General features: G+C 45.4%; 1 protein-coding gene across 1 annotated transcript in view; it reads right to left on the reverse strand.

Moving 5' to 3' along the window:
- Positions 1-16,567, reverse strand: part of LOC134344531 (uncharacterized) — a 103,159-nt gene that overhangs the window by 3,196 nt on the left and 83,396 nt on the right. The window contains exons 6-9 of the mRNA XM_063044494.1: positions 15,926-16,215; positions 3,568-3,729; positions 2,505-2,641; positions 318-424 (exon numbers count right to left, since the gene is read on the reverse strand). Of these exons, the coding sequence (XP_062900564.1) occupies positions 318-424; positions 2,505-2,641; positions 3,568-3,729; positions 15,926-16,215 (696 nt within the window). The remainder of the gene's footprint in view (positions 1-317; positions 425-2,504; positions 2,642-3,567; positions 3,730-15,925; positions 16,216-16,567) is intronic.

Genomic DNA, 16,567 nt, shown 5'->3' on the forward strand with positions numbered 1-16,567 from the left:
TAGGATTTGGGGGTCCATACCAAATTTTCTCAACCGTCTGAGGTGAAAGAGGCGCTGTTGTGCCTTTTTCACCACACAGCTGGTGGTTGTGATTCTACAAGTGAGGGACCTGTGACCTTTGAGCTCTTCGAAGCTGCCTTACCCACAACCTGCCTTCTCCCAAATCCAGTATCACAGAGCATGGCTTTGGAGATCCTTTTTACATCTTTCATTTATAAAAGGTCTCCATTTCTGTCAAGAGCTTGTATGATACTAAAAGTTCTGTATATGTGTGAGCACCGAGTCACAATTTCAACCTGGATTGTTTCCCATCGTACCTTTCTATTTATAACGTAAAATATCTCATGCACGGGGACAAATATGGCAAAGTTCTCGTAACACTGAAAGTATCTCTTTCCTTCAAATACGCCGTCGTGTTTCCCACCTGAAATCCAAGCAGATAATTGAGAACCTTTAGTTCGGACGATGTAAAGAAGCATTCTGCGCACACTTCTTGTTAAGACCATAAAACACAGGGGCAGAATTAGGCTATTCGGCCCATCAAGCCTGCTCCACCATTCCATCATGGCTGATCTATTATCCCTCTCAATCCCATTCTCTTGTCTTCCCCCGCCCCCCCATCACCTTTGATGCCCTGACTAATCGGGAACCCATCAACCTCTGCCTTAAACTATACCCAATGACTTGGCCTCCACAACCACCTGTGGCAATGAATTCCACACATTCACCACCTCACTGGTGAAAGAAATTCCTCATCTCTGTTCTAAAGGGATGTCCCTCTATTCAGTCCATCAAGTCTGTGATAGCTCTTTGATAACTCACTCGCCAGCACTTTCTCTCCTGCTCTAAGAATGATTCCCCTTGAAGTGTTTGTCTTGTTCCTTGGCAAAGTCACTCCAGAGACTACCTGATCCAGTGGCACCTGTATCAATATTTTAATCCAAAAAAAAACAGGCATTCCCAAACCTTCTATCAGTTCTTTTGCAAATTATCCTAATTCCAATATACCTATGACCCTGCTGCCAGGAGAAATGGATTTTTATTAGATGTACTGTCCCATAACCTGCACAGAACACCATAAAAAGCAAAGGCCAAGTTGACAACTGGAGTCCTACAGCACAGAAACAGGCCCTTCAGCCCATCTGGTTGGTGCCAACCAAGTTTCTCATCCAAGCTCGTCCCATCTGCCAGTGTTTGAACTATAACCTTCTAAACATTTCCTATTCATTACCTGTGTCTTCTAAAAGGTGTTATTGTCCAACAGTATTGTTATCTATTTCTTATTGTTAACTACGTGCCAAGTAATGTCCCCTCTGATCTCCATCTGCATTCTGTGACTCACAGAATCGTGGTGCCAATGAATGCTAAGGTAAGATCACAGGGCTGTTTGGAAGTAAAGTGAAGACACTTCCCTTCTTCTTATGGCTGCCACAAAGAGTACACTTTCAGGCTTGGACCTGCTTCCCATGATCCTTGGTGGCAACGACATAACAGCTATGTTACTGCTACTAAGGATCATAGGAAACAGGTTAAGGCATCATGTCCAAACAGCTCTTGTTAAAAATGTTCATCGTTTAGAACATTTAAAAGGCCTGGGGAAAACACACTTGCAATTATTTTTATCTTACTGATTTTATTGAAAGCTGCTGTATACTGAATGGGTGTCAGTGAGTGTAAAGATATGTCTCTACCAAAGGAGGTGTGAGGTGCTCCTTCCCTCTGCTAGCCTGCAGGTCACCCTCGGGCGAGGTGAACGACGTGTTTACCCACACTTCCCCCCCCACCCCCGGATCAGGGTCACGTGAAGCCACGGGAGTAGGTGGTGGATGGTCATATGAGCAGCCGGTGCAGATCACAAGTCCTGGTTATGCGACCACTGACGCCAGGCAGACAATCTCTGAAGAGTATTGATAATGGCTGGAGTCACCCGTCTTGTAAAGGCTCTGCCCAGAAGAAGGCAGTGGCAAACCTCATCCGTAGAAAAATTTGCCAAGAACAATCATGGTCGTGGAAAGACCATGAACGCCTACCTCATAGGACACAGCACATAGCAAACGAACTGGATATCAAAAGGTCGTTTCCATTAGTAGGAGAGTGTAGGATCCAAGGGCACAGCCTCAGAACAAAGGGACCTCTCTATAAAACTGAGATGAGGAGGAATTTCTTCAACAGAGCATGGTGAATCTGTGACATTCACTGCCACATTGGGCTGTGGAAGCCAAGTCATTGGATTTGCTTAAGGCAGGGATTGATAGGTTGTGGATTGGTAAAGGGTTAAGGGTTACAAGTGGGGTTGAAAAATTCAGCCATGATTGAATGGTAGAGCAGACTCAATGGGCCGAATGCCCTAATTCTGCTCCTGTATCTTGCAGACTTTAAAATAAAGATAAACTCTGCCAATTTAGCATATTTTTCTGTGTGGGTCACCCAATTCAGCATTAGTGCTAAATACAGCATCCATTTAGTGCACCTAGACAGGGTGAATTTGAGGCAACGATACTTACTAGGTTCATCCAGCTCAACACCAACAAAGACCGCATTAGCCATTCCCGAGCTGTCTAAATGGCCAACGTAGCGAGCTGTGCCTGACTTGTTACCGTTTACAATGACGTAATCGTTCACGTTGATAGGAAGTTTCTGTCTGTGGGAGGACCAGGGGGAAAAGTTAAACCATTCAATACAACTTCTTGTTTTAAATATTAAACTTGCCCCAGTATGAGAAGACTGGTGGGGTGGAATATGTTAAGATTTCTTTAATTCCTCACCTCAAACTTAGTTAAATTTGGGGAATTTTTAATAGAGTTATAGAGCACTGAATCAGGCCCTTCAGCCCACCTAGTCCACACCAAACTGTTATTCCCATCAATCCGGACCAGAACCAAACCACCCCACCTCCATCTAAATACTTATCCAAAGTTTGCTTAACTTTTTCAATTGAACCCACATCCGTCACTTCCACAGGCAGCTCATTCCACACTCTCACCACCCTTTGAGTGAAGAACTTCCCTTCAGGGGTGGGTGGGGGTCAATACCGAAGTTCAGAGCCCAAACGTCAATCGAAAGTTCAGAAGTCAGATGCTGAAGACTGGATTTGGAGGACTCTCTGTGTGTTTGGGTGGGAGGAAGGAAAGGGGCTTATTTTGCTCTTGTTGTGTGCTGTGGTGTTCTGCCGAGCATTGTGGGTACGCTGTGTTGGTACTGGACTGTGTGGTGACACTCGTCGGCTGCCCCTGGCACATCCTTTGGGTTGTGTTGGTTAATAACACAAAGGACACATTTCACAGCACGTTTCGATGTACATGTGATAAATCTGAACCTGAAATCTGTGTTTCAGATTGATATTTATTTTATCACATGTACATCAGTGAAGAGTCTCATTTGCATTAACGACCAACCTGAAGATGTGCTGGGGGCAGCCCACAAGTGCCAATACAGCATACCCAGAATGCTCGGCAGAACAACAACAACAAAATAAGACAACAGAGAAACAAGCCCACCCCCTCACACACAGACAGGCCGCCTCCAGGCCTCCCAAAATCCCGAAAGTGGACCGAACACAGGGCTCACCTCTGGAAGTGCAGCAGTGGCTTGATCTCCTTGTCGTGGCCGTTCCGATGGGTGGTCAGCTTGTAGTTGTTGAAGAAGGAGACGCAGCTGGAGCACTGGCAGCCGACCATGGGGAAAGGGAAGACAGAGGAACTTAAAGTGGCATCGACCAGAAAATCAGGACTAAGGTAGAAGAGAAGAAAACCACACTCAGCGTCGATGAAATGAACCGGTCAGTGGTGGCGGTCCGAGCGGGAGGCGGGTACAGTGCAGGTTGCAGCAAAACACATCCAAGAATGCTCAGCAAATCTGTGGGCAGTGCTCATCAACCCCGATGCTGCCATGCTGACATCTTTACACTCACGGGTATTTTTACTTGCATTGATTCCAATACATTATCCATCTATCAATCTGGAGAGGTCCGCCAAGACGCTGCATGGATTAGGCAGCATTTGATTTATTGAGAAACAGCACTGAGTAGGCCTTTCCGGGGCGGGGGGGGGGGGTGAGTGGGTCACTGGCGTGGCTCGAAGGACCGGAAAGGCCTACTTAGTGCTGGAGGCTTGTGGAATCGAACACCTCTCCAGGGACAGGAGCACAAAAATCCAGGGGGACACTGCAGTGCCACACTGAGGGAGCTGATCTTCTTGGGATGAGTTTTTGAAACACTGCCCCATCAGTGGATGTGCAAAGTTCTACAGGATTATCCTGAGCGAGAAAAAAAATAAATAGGAACTATCCCAGGTTCCTGGTTAATATCTCTCTCTCAAACAACATTACAAATTATAACGTCAACCAGGGTCTTCATGCATAAAGATTTTTTTTTTTTTTAATTTTAACTCCAGGGAAGACTGAGTCCAATTTTTTAAATTCTGCCTCCAGCCCAGGCCTTCCCCAGCAATAGAAATCATTTTTGCTTTATCCTGTTAGCCATCAGCTTGTTGAATACTGACTAAGTTATCATGCATGTGTTCCATTTTATGTAATTTCTCCCAGCAATTACACTCCAGGAGTACAGGTATCATTCTGGACCATCTATAATGCACATTCCTCTAGGCCCTTTTTTATCCCATGGTTGGGAACCCCTGCTCTAGGGTACGGGTAGCGAAGCTTTTTGAGAGCGTGTGGCTAAATTGCCAATAGTCTTCTAAAACATTCTGTCACGTGCCTGGGTAATTTTGGAGCTAAGGCTATCATTGATTAATTAATTAGTAACAATAATTATTAATTGCTGATCAATAATATTAATTAATTAATAATTTATTATTAATGATGAGTAACAATAACTATGGATGTTTTTTTAAGGAAAAAGGATGAGTCCTATTGCTATTGCACATGTAGTCATCTTTTCACCGTTAATAAAAGTATAACAGAAATGGCCAGAAATAAGTGAAGCAATGGAAAAGAAATCGAGGGGAAGCAAAGTGTGCCACATTGCCAGCAGAATTTTTGTGTGTGCCGGAGGTTCGCCACCCCTGCTCTAGGACGTGGTGGAGAGTTAGAAACCAGAGAGAGGTTTACGGGAATGTTGGGACAATGAAATGAGTTTGCTTTGAATTACACTCAGTAGCCACTTTATTAGGTACATCTGCTATTAATGTAAATATCCAATCAGCCAATCATGTGGCAGCATCTCAATGCATAAAAGTATGCAGACATGGTCACGAGGTTCAGTTGTTGCTTAGGCCAAATATCAGAATGGGGAAGAAATTTGATTTAAGTTACCTTGAATATAGAATGATTACTGGTGCCAGATGGGGTGGTTTGTATCTCAGGAACTCTGACACACACACACAAGGTGGAGAAATGATCAGGTCAGGCAGCATCAATGGAAATAAATAAACAATCATTTTTTGGGCTGAGATTTCTTCAGGACTGGAAAGGAAGAGGGAAGTGTCCTGGGGGGAGGGAAGAGAGGACAGACTAGAAGCTGACCGGTGAGACCAGGTGAGGGGGCAAGTGCGTGGGTGGGTGGGGGGGGGGCGCGTGGCAATGAAGTAAGAAACTGGGAGGTGATAGGTGGAAAAGAAAAAGGGTTGAAAAAGAAGGAATCTGACAGGAGAGGGGAGTGAACCGTGGGAGAAAGGGAAGGAGTGACACCAGAGGGACATAATAGGGAAGTGAGGAGAAGAGACGGGGTAAGAGGGGAACCAGCGTGGGGAATGGAAAACGAGAGGAGGGAGAAATCAGGTTGGAGGCTACCCAGACAGAATATGAGGTGCTGGTCCTCCAACCTGAGAGTGGCCTCATCGCGGCAGTAGATGCCACGGACTGACTAATTTTACTTAACTGATTTAGAGCATGTAGTGGGACTTAAATACATGACGCGAGTCCTTTAACTGAACCGTTGAACCAGTAACTTCAGACTGCCTCCTCTCATGTGTGGTTCTGCCAGCTGACTTTAAGCCCTAGTTATCTGGATGTGCCGTCAGTGTCTCACAGTTGTTGAGCTCCAGTGATTAGGATCTAACACTTCAATCTGGACATGGTGATTTATTGTACCTGTTTATCTTGTGTCCCTCCTGGAGAAATCAGCAACAGCTTCAAAAAGGAATTATTTTAATTACCCCCCCATGCCCCTCCTCCTTCCCTTTCTCCCATGGTCCACTCTCCTCTCCTATCGGATTCCTTCTTCAACCCTTTACCTTTTCCACCTATCACTTCCCAGCTTCTTACTTCATCCCTCCCCCTCCCACCTGGCCTCACCTATTATCTTCTAGATCAGCGGTCCCCAACCAAAGGGCCGCAAAGCATTTGCTACCGGGCTGCGAGGAAACGACATGATTTGGCGATATGAGTCAGCTGCACCTTTTCTCATTCTCTGTCACGTGGACTGTTGAGCCTGAACGCACGCGAGGTCATTACCCGCGCGTCATCCATGTCAGCGTGGGAAGGAGATCAACTCCTCGAGCTTGCAAATGACAGCGGGCTGAAAAGTATGTTTGACATAACATCTCTGCCGGCATTCTAGATCAAAGTCAAGGCTAAATATCCTCAGATAGCCACGAAGGCACTGAAAACGTTGCTTCCATTTCCAACATTTTTCTGCAAAGTGAAGTTTTCTGCAATGAATGCAACGATAACTAAATTGCGGAATAGACTGGACATAAGGAACCCCCTTCGAGTATCACTGTCTCCCATCACCCCTCGATAGGACCGTCTTGTTGCAGGGAAACAAGCCCAGGGCTCCCACTGATTCAGCGAAATTGGTGTGTTGCAATGATTTTATAAGTTCATACGGGGAAAATATGTGCTGTGTGTTTAATATCCAAACGTTACTTAAAATGTTATGATGCTATTGACTTATAAGTGACTTATATAACCATATAACAATTACAGCATGGAAACAGGCCATCTCTGTCCTAGTCCGTGCCGAACGCTACTCTCACCTAGTCCCACCGACCTGCACTCAGCCCATAACCCTCCATTCCTTTCCTGTCCATATACCTATCCAATTTTTCTTTAAATGATAATATCGAACCTGCCTCTACCACTTCTACTGGAAGTTCGTTCAACACTTACTTCAAGCTCCCCTGTCCTCCCCTGATAATTGACTTATCACTATATTCATGCGAGGACAATATGCGCTGTGTGTTTAATATTAAATTCGTTAGATAAACCCTCTTAGAAACGAATTTGAGTGTATTAGCCACTTATCACCTATATTCCGATCGTGACTAACACCCCCCCCCCGGGCAGAATCGCCAAAAACGATTTGTAGAAAAAAATCGGCACGTACGCACATGCGCACTGGTGCCCACACAAGGCTTCATGGTCATTGTAGTCTTTCTCTGGGTAAACATGACATATTTGACTGCTACTCCTGTCCGTTGGCAACCCTACCAACCCCCCGGGTCAGCCGGTCCACAAGAATATTAAACCGGTCCGCAGTGCAAAAAAGGTTGGGGACCCCTGTTCTAGATTGTCCCCCTCCCCCACCTTCTTATTCCGGGATCTTCCGCCTTCCTTTCCAGTCCCAATGAAGGGTCCTGGCCTGTTTATCCCCATCGATGCTGCCCGACCTGCTGAGTTCCTCCAGCATTTGGTGTGCGTTGCTCTGGAGTTCCAGCATCTGCTGGAAAATCCTCTTGTGTTTATTTTTACGTCCTGGATGGTTTTCAGACAGGAGAGCGGGTGTGGTGATGTGCTAAAGCCACAGTGAGGTCATAAGATTGTCACAAGTTACAGGAAAGCCTGTTACCATCCCAGGTTTCCAAGGTACCAACGGTTTAAGCCAACCTGGCCCGCAGCCACGAGTCAGGGAGTAATGGAACCTGCCGTGACAGAGACCAACAGGGGACCCATTCTTCCTGCCTATTCACCTTGTGATCAGCTGGCACGGTAAACCTCTGACACAGTCACCCTGCCAGTACCCCATCAAGAGTGCCAGCTCTTGAAGCAGTGATATCCTTGGAACCAAATACTTTGTCACATTGACACACACCCTATTCTCAATCACCTTCACACACACACCACCCCCCCCCACTATCAATTCATCCTTACACAAACACTCACTCCCCAAAGGCTAGGTGGTTGACATTGAGCGTTGACAAGATGGTAGGCACAGCAATAGGTGGAATTTAATGTTAATAAATACAAGGCGATGAATAACAAGGGGTGCTGAATCTGTGATATTTGTTGCCACAGGCAGACCTGGATGACAAGACACTGGGTATATGCAAAGCGGTGGTTTATAGGTTCTCGATTAGTCAAGGTATCAAAGGTTACGGGGAGAAGGCAGGAGAATGGGGCTGAGAAGGATAATAAATCAGCCATGATAGAATGGCAGAGCAGACTCGATGGGCCAAATGGCCTAATTCTGCTCCAATGTCATATGATATATGGTCTTATATCACATGGTCTTGTGGGTACAACACTACTGAAGGTCAGAGGAAATGACGTACAAGCCCACACCCTCCAGAAGGTGGCAGCACTGGTGCTGAAGAAAGCACGCAGGACACTTGCCTTCATTAACTGGGCACAGAATGTGGGGGCATAGGGTTTATGGAACTTTGTAAAACACTGGTTAGACCACACTCGGAATATTGTGCGCGGTTCTGGTCGCTGCATCAGAGGAAGCATCGACTGCACCGGGTAAGATGTGGAAAAAGCCACCTGGGGTCGAGCATTTCAGTTATGAGGAGAGACTCGATAAGCTGGAATGTTTCCCTTGGAGCACAAAAAACTGGGGGGGGGGGGAGTTGCAGATAGGGTGATACAACGAGGAAAGGCACAGATAGGGGAAGTGGATAAAGGCTGATCCCTATAACAGAGGTCACAGGTAACCAACACAGAGGCCGAGGAGGGGTGGCGGGTGTCCAACATCAGAGGGTGGTGGTTTTAAACACCTAAGAGTAAAGCTCAGGTAAGAGCAAAAGACAGAAGTAGGCCATTTGGCCCATCGAGTCCACTCTGCCATTCAATCATGGCTGATCCAATTCTTCCAGTCACCCCCACTCCCCTGCCTTCTCCCCATACTCTTTGATGCCCTAGCTAATCAAGAACCTATCTATCTCTGACTTAAATACACCCAATGACTTGGCCTCCACAGCCACTCGTGGCCACAAATTCTTTTTTTAAAAATTTTTTAAGTTTTATTTTTATTGGAGGAATGACACAATACAGAATACATAATACATTTGCATTTTCCGCCATTTTGCTTTTATATCTTACCCTTAAAGAAAACTCCCCTCACCCCCCCTCCCCGAACATATCATGGCAGCTAATATATTTACAATACAACAATTCACAAATACAAGTATGGACATTTCACAGCCAGACCCTCACATTCCTACAAGACGAAGGCCCACACACATCCACAACACGTCAGACGATCCAGAATACACTCATACTACAATGCATCAACTGCCCTATGAGGTAAACCATATGCGCGTTAAAAGGGGGCAAATTCCCAAGTACAATCAAATGCCCTCAACTGGTAGGTAATTCCTTAAGACTCCCAAAATATGATAAGAAAGGTCTTCATTTCGAATAGAACTTTCACAGACCCCCTCAGAGTAAATTTAATCTTTTCTAGTTTCAGAAAAAGCATTCTGTCCTCTAACCAAGCAGCAGCAGATGGGGGAGTGGCAGATTTCCAGAGCAGCAAGATTCTCCTATGGGCCAATAGCGATGTAAATGCAATGATATCCAACGGGTTTGCATTTAAACCCGAAGCATCATCTGCCACACCAAATACAGCTATAAGCGGGCAAGGTCTCAGTGTCACCCCCAAAATCTCACTGATAATTTTAAACACCAGTGCCCAATAGCCATCAAGCCGAGGGCAAGACCAAAATGCATGTACTAAACCAGCCGGAGAGAAGGAACACCTGTCACAGCCAGCGTCTGTCCCAGGATATATGTCAGCAAGCCTGGCTTTACTTAAATGTACTCGGTGTAAAACTTTAAATTGTATGAGCCCCAGTCCAGCACATGTTGATGAGGAATGAACCCTATTCAATACTTTTGCCCAATATTCCTCAGCCAGATCCATACCAAGGTCATCCTCCCACCTACTCTTAATTTTGTTTAGATCTTGAACTCCTAAAGACATCAGCTGAGAGAATAGTACAGAGATCAGCCCTTTATTATTAAACCTGAGTGAGGTTTTTCCCACACCATAGCAGGTGTTAGATCAGGAAAAGGGAGAAGCTTTTCCCTTGACAAAGTGGCGACCCTGCAGGTATTTTAAAATATGATTATGCAGAAGACCATATTTACTGCACAGGTCATCAAAACTATCAAATATATTATCAGTGTACAAATCCTTAATGCACATAAGACTGTTCAAACCCCATTGTCTGAAAGCTGAATCGAGTGTAGAGGGGGGGAAATAGATGGTTTCTATGAATGGGACCCAAAACTGATGTGAACTTATAGTGGCAGCGAAATTGATTAAAAATTTTGAGGGTGGAGAGCATGACCGGGTTAGATGTGAATTGAGAGGATTTCAATGGTAAGGAAGAATACACCAAAGCTGGGAGAGACGAGGAGTGGCAAGACCGTGACTCAAGCAGGCACCAGATTATATATTGCCAGTGGAGCCAAAATAATACTTTTTGAATGTTCGATGCCCAGTAATAATGAATAAAGCTGGGAAGACCCATTCCACCTACGTCACGACCTCTTTGGAGAGTGTGCTTATTAACCCTTGGGACCTTATTTTCCCAAATAAAGGAGGTTATAGCTTGGTCGACTGACTTGAAAAATGAATTAGATAAGAAAACTGGCAGGCACTGGAACAAATAAAGAAATCTGGGAAGTATAGTCATTTTCACTGATTGAATTATCCCAGCTATAGTAAGAGGTAAACTGCGCCATCTCTCAAAATCAGCCTTCATTTGGCTAACCTGAGGCCTGTAGTTAGCTTCAAACAGAGATGTAAAAGAGCGAGTAACATGTATTCCTAGGTATACAAACACAAAACCATCTTGAGATAAAGGAAAAGGCAAAGATTCCTGTTGGATCTGTAGGGCCAAGTTATCAATGGGAAAGCATTTGCTTTTTTGAAGGTTCAGTTTGTAAGGGGGTTTCGACTTTTATGTTACTGCGGAGGCTAATTAAAATGGCGTCTTTGTTATGTTAATGTGGGGAATGCAGCTTTGTTGTGTTAAACGCTGAGAAAGTTTGCACTAGCAGCTTGTTTTGGTTTAGAGGGCGATAAGAGGGTGCTATTAACCAATTGGGATAGTTGTTATGGTTTTGGTGTATTTGAAGATACTGTATGCGCAGGGTTTTGGGGCAGAAGGCGAGGAGAGGAGACGGAGACGGACTCGTGTGGAGCGTCTGGTCGACCACCGTTGTTGGTCCCAGGCGGCCAGTCGAGGTGGTCCAAGGGGTCGCAGGGTGAAGAAGAAGGTCCTTGAACTCCACTCCTTGTGGACGAAGAGATTGAACTCCAGTCTTTGTGCACGAAGAGATTGAACTTCGATAAGTGTGGCGCCTTTTATTTTCCTTTTATATTTTATTCTCTCTTAATTATATAGTTCCAGTAATATCTATAAACTGTAAATCATTTAATTGCATCTGGTGTATTGTCTGTTATTTGGGCGGGGTGGGGTACATCACACAGCATCCACACAAACGAATTATCCAGTTTGGCGGGGCCGAGGCTGTTTCCCTAGACGACAGCGAGCCGAGCGACCCTGAGGGCGGCCGGGTGGGGGGGCTACAAGTTTATAGCCAGAAAAGGCTCCAAATTGACCTAATAATGACACAATAGCAGGACTGCTACTTGCAGGGTTGCTAACGTAAAGTAAGAGGTCATCAGCATATAGAGATACACGGTGTTCCATGTCCCCTCTCCTAACGCCTTGAAATAATGTAGTTGACTTAAGTGCAATAGAAAGAGGTTCAATTGCAATTGCAAAAAGAAGAGGGGACAATGGGCAACTTTGGTGAGTGCCATGTGTTAATGGGAAATAGTCAGATCGGGAATAATTCGTCTGTATGCACACTAAAGGCGAGTGATATAGTAGCTTCACCCAGGCTACAAATATTCTGCCAAATCCAAATTTCTCTAAAACACTAAACAAGTATACTCACTCCACTCTATCGAACACCTTCTCTGCGTCCAAGGAGAAAACAACCTCCGGACTCAGAGGGGCACTGGGTGAATAAACCACATCAACCAGTCAACGGATATTAAAAAAAGAATGGCAATTTTTAATAAAACCTGTTTGATCATCCACATTCAAAAGTGAGATGGAGCGATATGATCCACATTGAGTCGGGTCCTTGTCCTTTTTAAGAAGAAGTGAAATAGATGCCTGTGAAAGAGTAGGGGGTAAGGAACCGTTCTCCAAAGATTCCTGAAACACTTCTAGAAGGACCAGTATGAGCTTATCCTTAAATTTCTTATAAAATTCTAGCGGATAACCATCAGGGCCTGGGGACTTACCACTCTGCATAGCCATAATGGCATTATTAATCTCTTCCTGCCCAAGAGCCCGATCTAAATTCTCCACCTCCTCTGGTTCAAGAGTTGGTATTTCCAAATTATCTAAAAAACGTTCCATATTTGTTATATCCGAGGGAACTGAGGTATACAGAGGGAAATAAAAAGTTGCAAATATGTTATTAATCTCTTTCAGATTGCTTGTCAGGTTTTGGTGCATGTCTCTTATCTGAGGAATAAGTCGTGTTGCAGCTTGACGCTTCAACTGATGAGCCATAAGCCGGCTCGCCTTGTCACCATATTCATAACAGAGGCCAAGTCTCTTAAGAATTAATTGTTCTGATAGGTTTGTAGATAGAAGATTAAACTTCGCTTGCAAATCAGCCCGGCTTTTATATAATTCCACAGTGGGTGCCTCAGAATATTGTCTATCCAGGTCCAAAATAGATTGCGATAACACTTGCATTTCCTTCCTATGCTCTTTATTGGCATGTGAAGTATAAGATATTATTTGACCCCTCAAGTAAGCTTTTAAAGTTTCCCAAAGTAAAGAGTACGATACCGACTCAGTTTTGTTAGTCTCAAAGAATACATCAAAGTTAGCCGATATATAACTGTAAAATTTCTCATTTGAAAGCAAAGGGGGGGTTAAGTCTCCACAGAGGCTGTTCTGTAACGTTTAAAGGAAAACATAGGTCCAGTTTCACAGGTGAGTGATCAGATATAACTATAGCAGTGTACTCAATTTGTCTAATCATTGGTATCAAGGAGTTATCTATAAAGAAGTAGTCTACCCTGGAATAGGAGTGGTGAACATGAGAAAAGAAAGAGAATTGCCTAACTGATGGATTCAAAAATCTCCAAGGATCCACATAACCATTTCGTTGCATAAACATTGAGAAGGCCTTTGCCATACTAGAAGAAGTTCCCCTAGAGCTAGACCTATCAAGCAATGGGTCAATAGTACAGTTCAAATCTCCTGAAAAGACTAGCTGGTGTTTATTCAGGATAGGTATTAATGACAAAACCTTATTCGCAAAGTGGACATCGTCCCAATTAGGGGCATAAACATTTACCAAAATGACAGGTATCTGAAAAAGAGATCCAGAGCCGATAATAAAGCGACCATTAGGGTCACTGATTACATCAGATGGTGTAAACTGAATTCTTTTGGTGATTAGTATTGCCAACCCCCACCCCCCTCCGAACCTGCTGTTAAATCTGGAATAAAAAACCTGACTAATCCATGCTTTACAGAGTCTATTATGGTCTTCCACTCTTAAATGTGTCTCTTGTAGAAGTAGTATATCTGCTTTTAATTGTTTCAGATGAGAGAAAACTTTAGCCATTCAATCATGGGATGATCTAATTCTTCCAGTCATCTCCACTCCCCTGCCTTCTCCCCATACCCTTTGATGCCCTGGCTAATCACGAACCTATCTATCTCTGCCTTAAATACACCCAATGACTTGACCTCCACAGCCACACGTGGCAACAAATTCCACAGATTTACCACCCTCTGACTAAAGTAATTTCTCCACATCTCTGATAGGAGACTGCAAAAGGATCTAAGGAAGAACGTTTTTTTACCCAGACGTGGTTGGAATCTCGAACGCACTGCTTGAGTGTGGAGGCAGAAGATTTTGCAACAATTAAGAAGGAATATTCATGTGTCCATCTAAAAGCTTCTTAAGCACCACTATCATATCTGCTGTTTGAACTCAGCAAGTCAGGCAACATCTATGGAGAGGAATAAATTTCAGGCCAAGACCCTTCATCAGGACCCCGGAGCCCGGCTGTGAGAGGAGGAGGGTGGGGCCTGGGGGCTAGCAACCCCATCCATAAGAAACCAGAGCTACAGGAACACCAACAGAAGCTCCAACGCTGTCATCCCTGGGAGACGCGTGGTGAAAGTGGAAGCCACTGGGCCAATCAGTTTTAGGCCAGAACTGAGGACCCTGGCGAGCACCTGTGCCCCTGTAGGGGTGACGGGCTTAAGAAGAGGAAGAAGTTGTTATCACCTGCAGTGAGCAGCCACAAATTAATATTGAACTGTATTGAAAAGATTGGACTGAGCGGGTACTCAGTGTTTTGTTTTGTGGCATTTTTCAAGGCTCACAAATGGACCTGCTGGATATTTGTGGGGCAAACGCACACAGGCAAGGAACTAGTGGAACACAGAACAGTACAGCAGAGTGAAGGCCCTTCTGCCCACTACTTGTGCTGACCCCTCAACCTCCTCCAATCATTCTATCCTTCCCTACCATATAACCCTCCATTTTTCTGTCATCCGTGTGCCAGTCTAATAGTCTCTTAAATGTCCCTGATGTGTCTGCCTCCCTAGCAGTGCATTCCACACACCCACCACTCAACTCTGACGTCCCCCTTATACTTTCTTCCAATCATTTTTAAATTATGCCTCCTCCATATTAGCCGTTTCCGCCCTGGAAAAGCCTCTGGATGTCCACTCTATCAATGCCTCTTACCTCCTTCAAGGAACCTCTCACTCTCCTCCACTCCACAGACTTGAGTCTTAACTCATTCAAGCTTTGCTCATACGACATGCCCTCTAATCCAGTCAGCATCCTGGTAAATGTCCTCTGCACCCTCTCTAAAGCTCTCATGTCCTTCCTATGACCAGAGATGAAAACAATACTCCAAGTGTGGTCTAACCAGGGTTTTATAGAGATGTAACACTACCTCGGGGCTCTTGAACTCAATGATCACCTCTCCTTGTTCTCTCTGGGATATCGTTGCAGGATGTGGATCACAGGAAGACAACAAGTCCCTGATCACAAAGACCGATAAACAGGAGCGGGAGTGGGTCAGCAAGTCGAGCCAGCCACCAGAGCTTCAGGTTGGATCTTCACCCTGGGTGCTGTCCGTGTGGAGTTTGCAGGTTCTCTCTGGGGGGAGCAGCACAGCGATGTGATGGCTTACAGCGTGAGCCTGCCCGAGAGAACAGTAGGAGCAAGGTTGCTGAGGGTACGCAAGGAGTGCCCAGAGGAACATTTGAATCAGGTTGGCATAGAGCTGGGTGTTGGGGTTAAAGCACTGGATAGCACGGAGTGACAGGTGCAGAGGGGAGACCGGACAAGAGGTGTATAAGGCTGAGAAGCATAGATTCAGAATAGTTTATTTACCACACATACAGGGAAATGCGTTAAAACCAACACAACCTAAGAATGGCAGGCCGCAGGTACCGCCACACATTCCTGCACCAACGTGCCCGCAACGTTCGGCAGAACAGCGCAAGCAGCAACAAAGCAGAACGGTAACAGCAAAACAGGCCCCTGTTTCTCCCAGCCACCCACAGGCCTCCCACCAGGCCTCCAGGCCTCCAGTCTCCAGTCCCTGGCCCTGCTACATCTGCGGCAGTGAACGTGGATCAATCATCTCCCTCAGAAGCAGGCCGTACCTGAACCCAGCGACTGCCTAAGCAGATGGAAGGAGCTAACGGCCGTTTCTCCCTTCACCCACCTCCTCGTCCTTGGTGACTCATGACGGGACCTCGGCTGTAGCCGGCTTTCAGTAGCTGGAACCGTGCAATTCATTGAGGGTTTCTTCCCCCTGCCCGGTTCTGTTTCACTCGGCTTCTGTCTGGAGCACTGGCTTTCCCTGTAACTCTCTTGGCCCGTACCCTGGCATGGGGCCTGACAGTGACAGGCAGCGGGGAATGGTTCCGTGTCACACCACATCGATTCCTGCCTCTGGACAGTGCCCCTCTCGTTGGGTGTGTGTTCCACCGACAGAATCTCCTCTGGCTGTTTCTGGAAAGTCAAAGACAGGAGCAAGTTAACACTCAGTGGCCACTTTATTAGGTACACCTGTACACCAGCTCGTTAATGCTAATGTCCAATCAGCTAATCATAAAAGCACGTAGACATGGTCAAGATGTTCCATTGTTGTTGATCAGAATGGGGAAGAAATGTGATTTAAGAGAATTTGACTGTGGAGTGGTTGTTGGTGCCAGATGGGGTGGTTTTAGTATCTCAGAAACTGCTGATCTCCTGGGATTTTCATGTACAACAGTCTCTAGAGTTTACAGAGAATGGTGCAAAAAGTGGAAAAAAAACATCCAGTGAGCAGCAGTTCTGTGGTTAAAAGCACCTTGTTAATGAG

Source organism: Mobula hypostoma, chromosome 3 (assembly GCF_963921235.1).
Source record: "Mobula hypostoma chromosome 3, sMobHyp1.1, whole genome shotgun sequence".
Classification (NCBI taxonomy): domain Eukaryota; kingdom Metazoa; phylum Chordata; class Chondrichthyes; order Myliobatiformes; family Myliobatidae; genus Mobula; species Mobula hypostoma.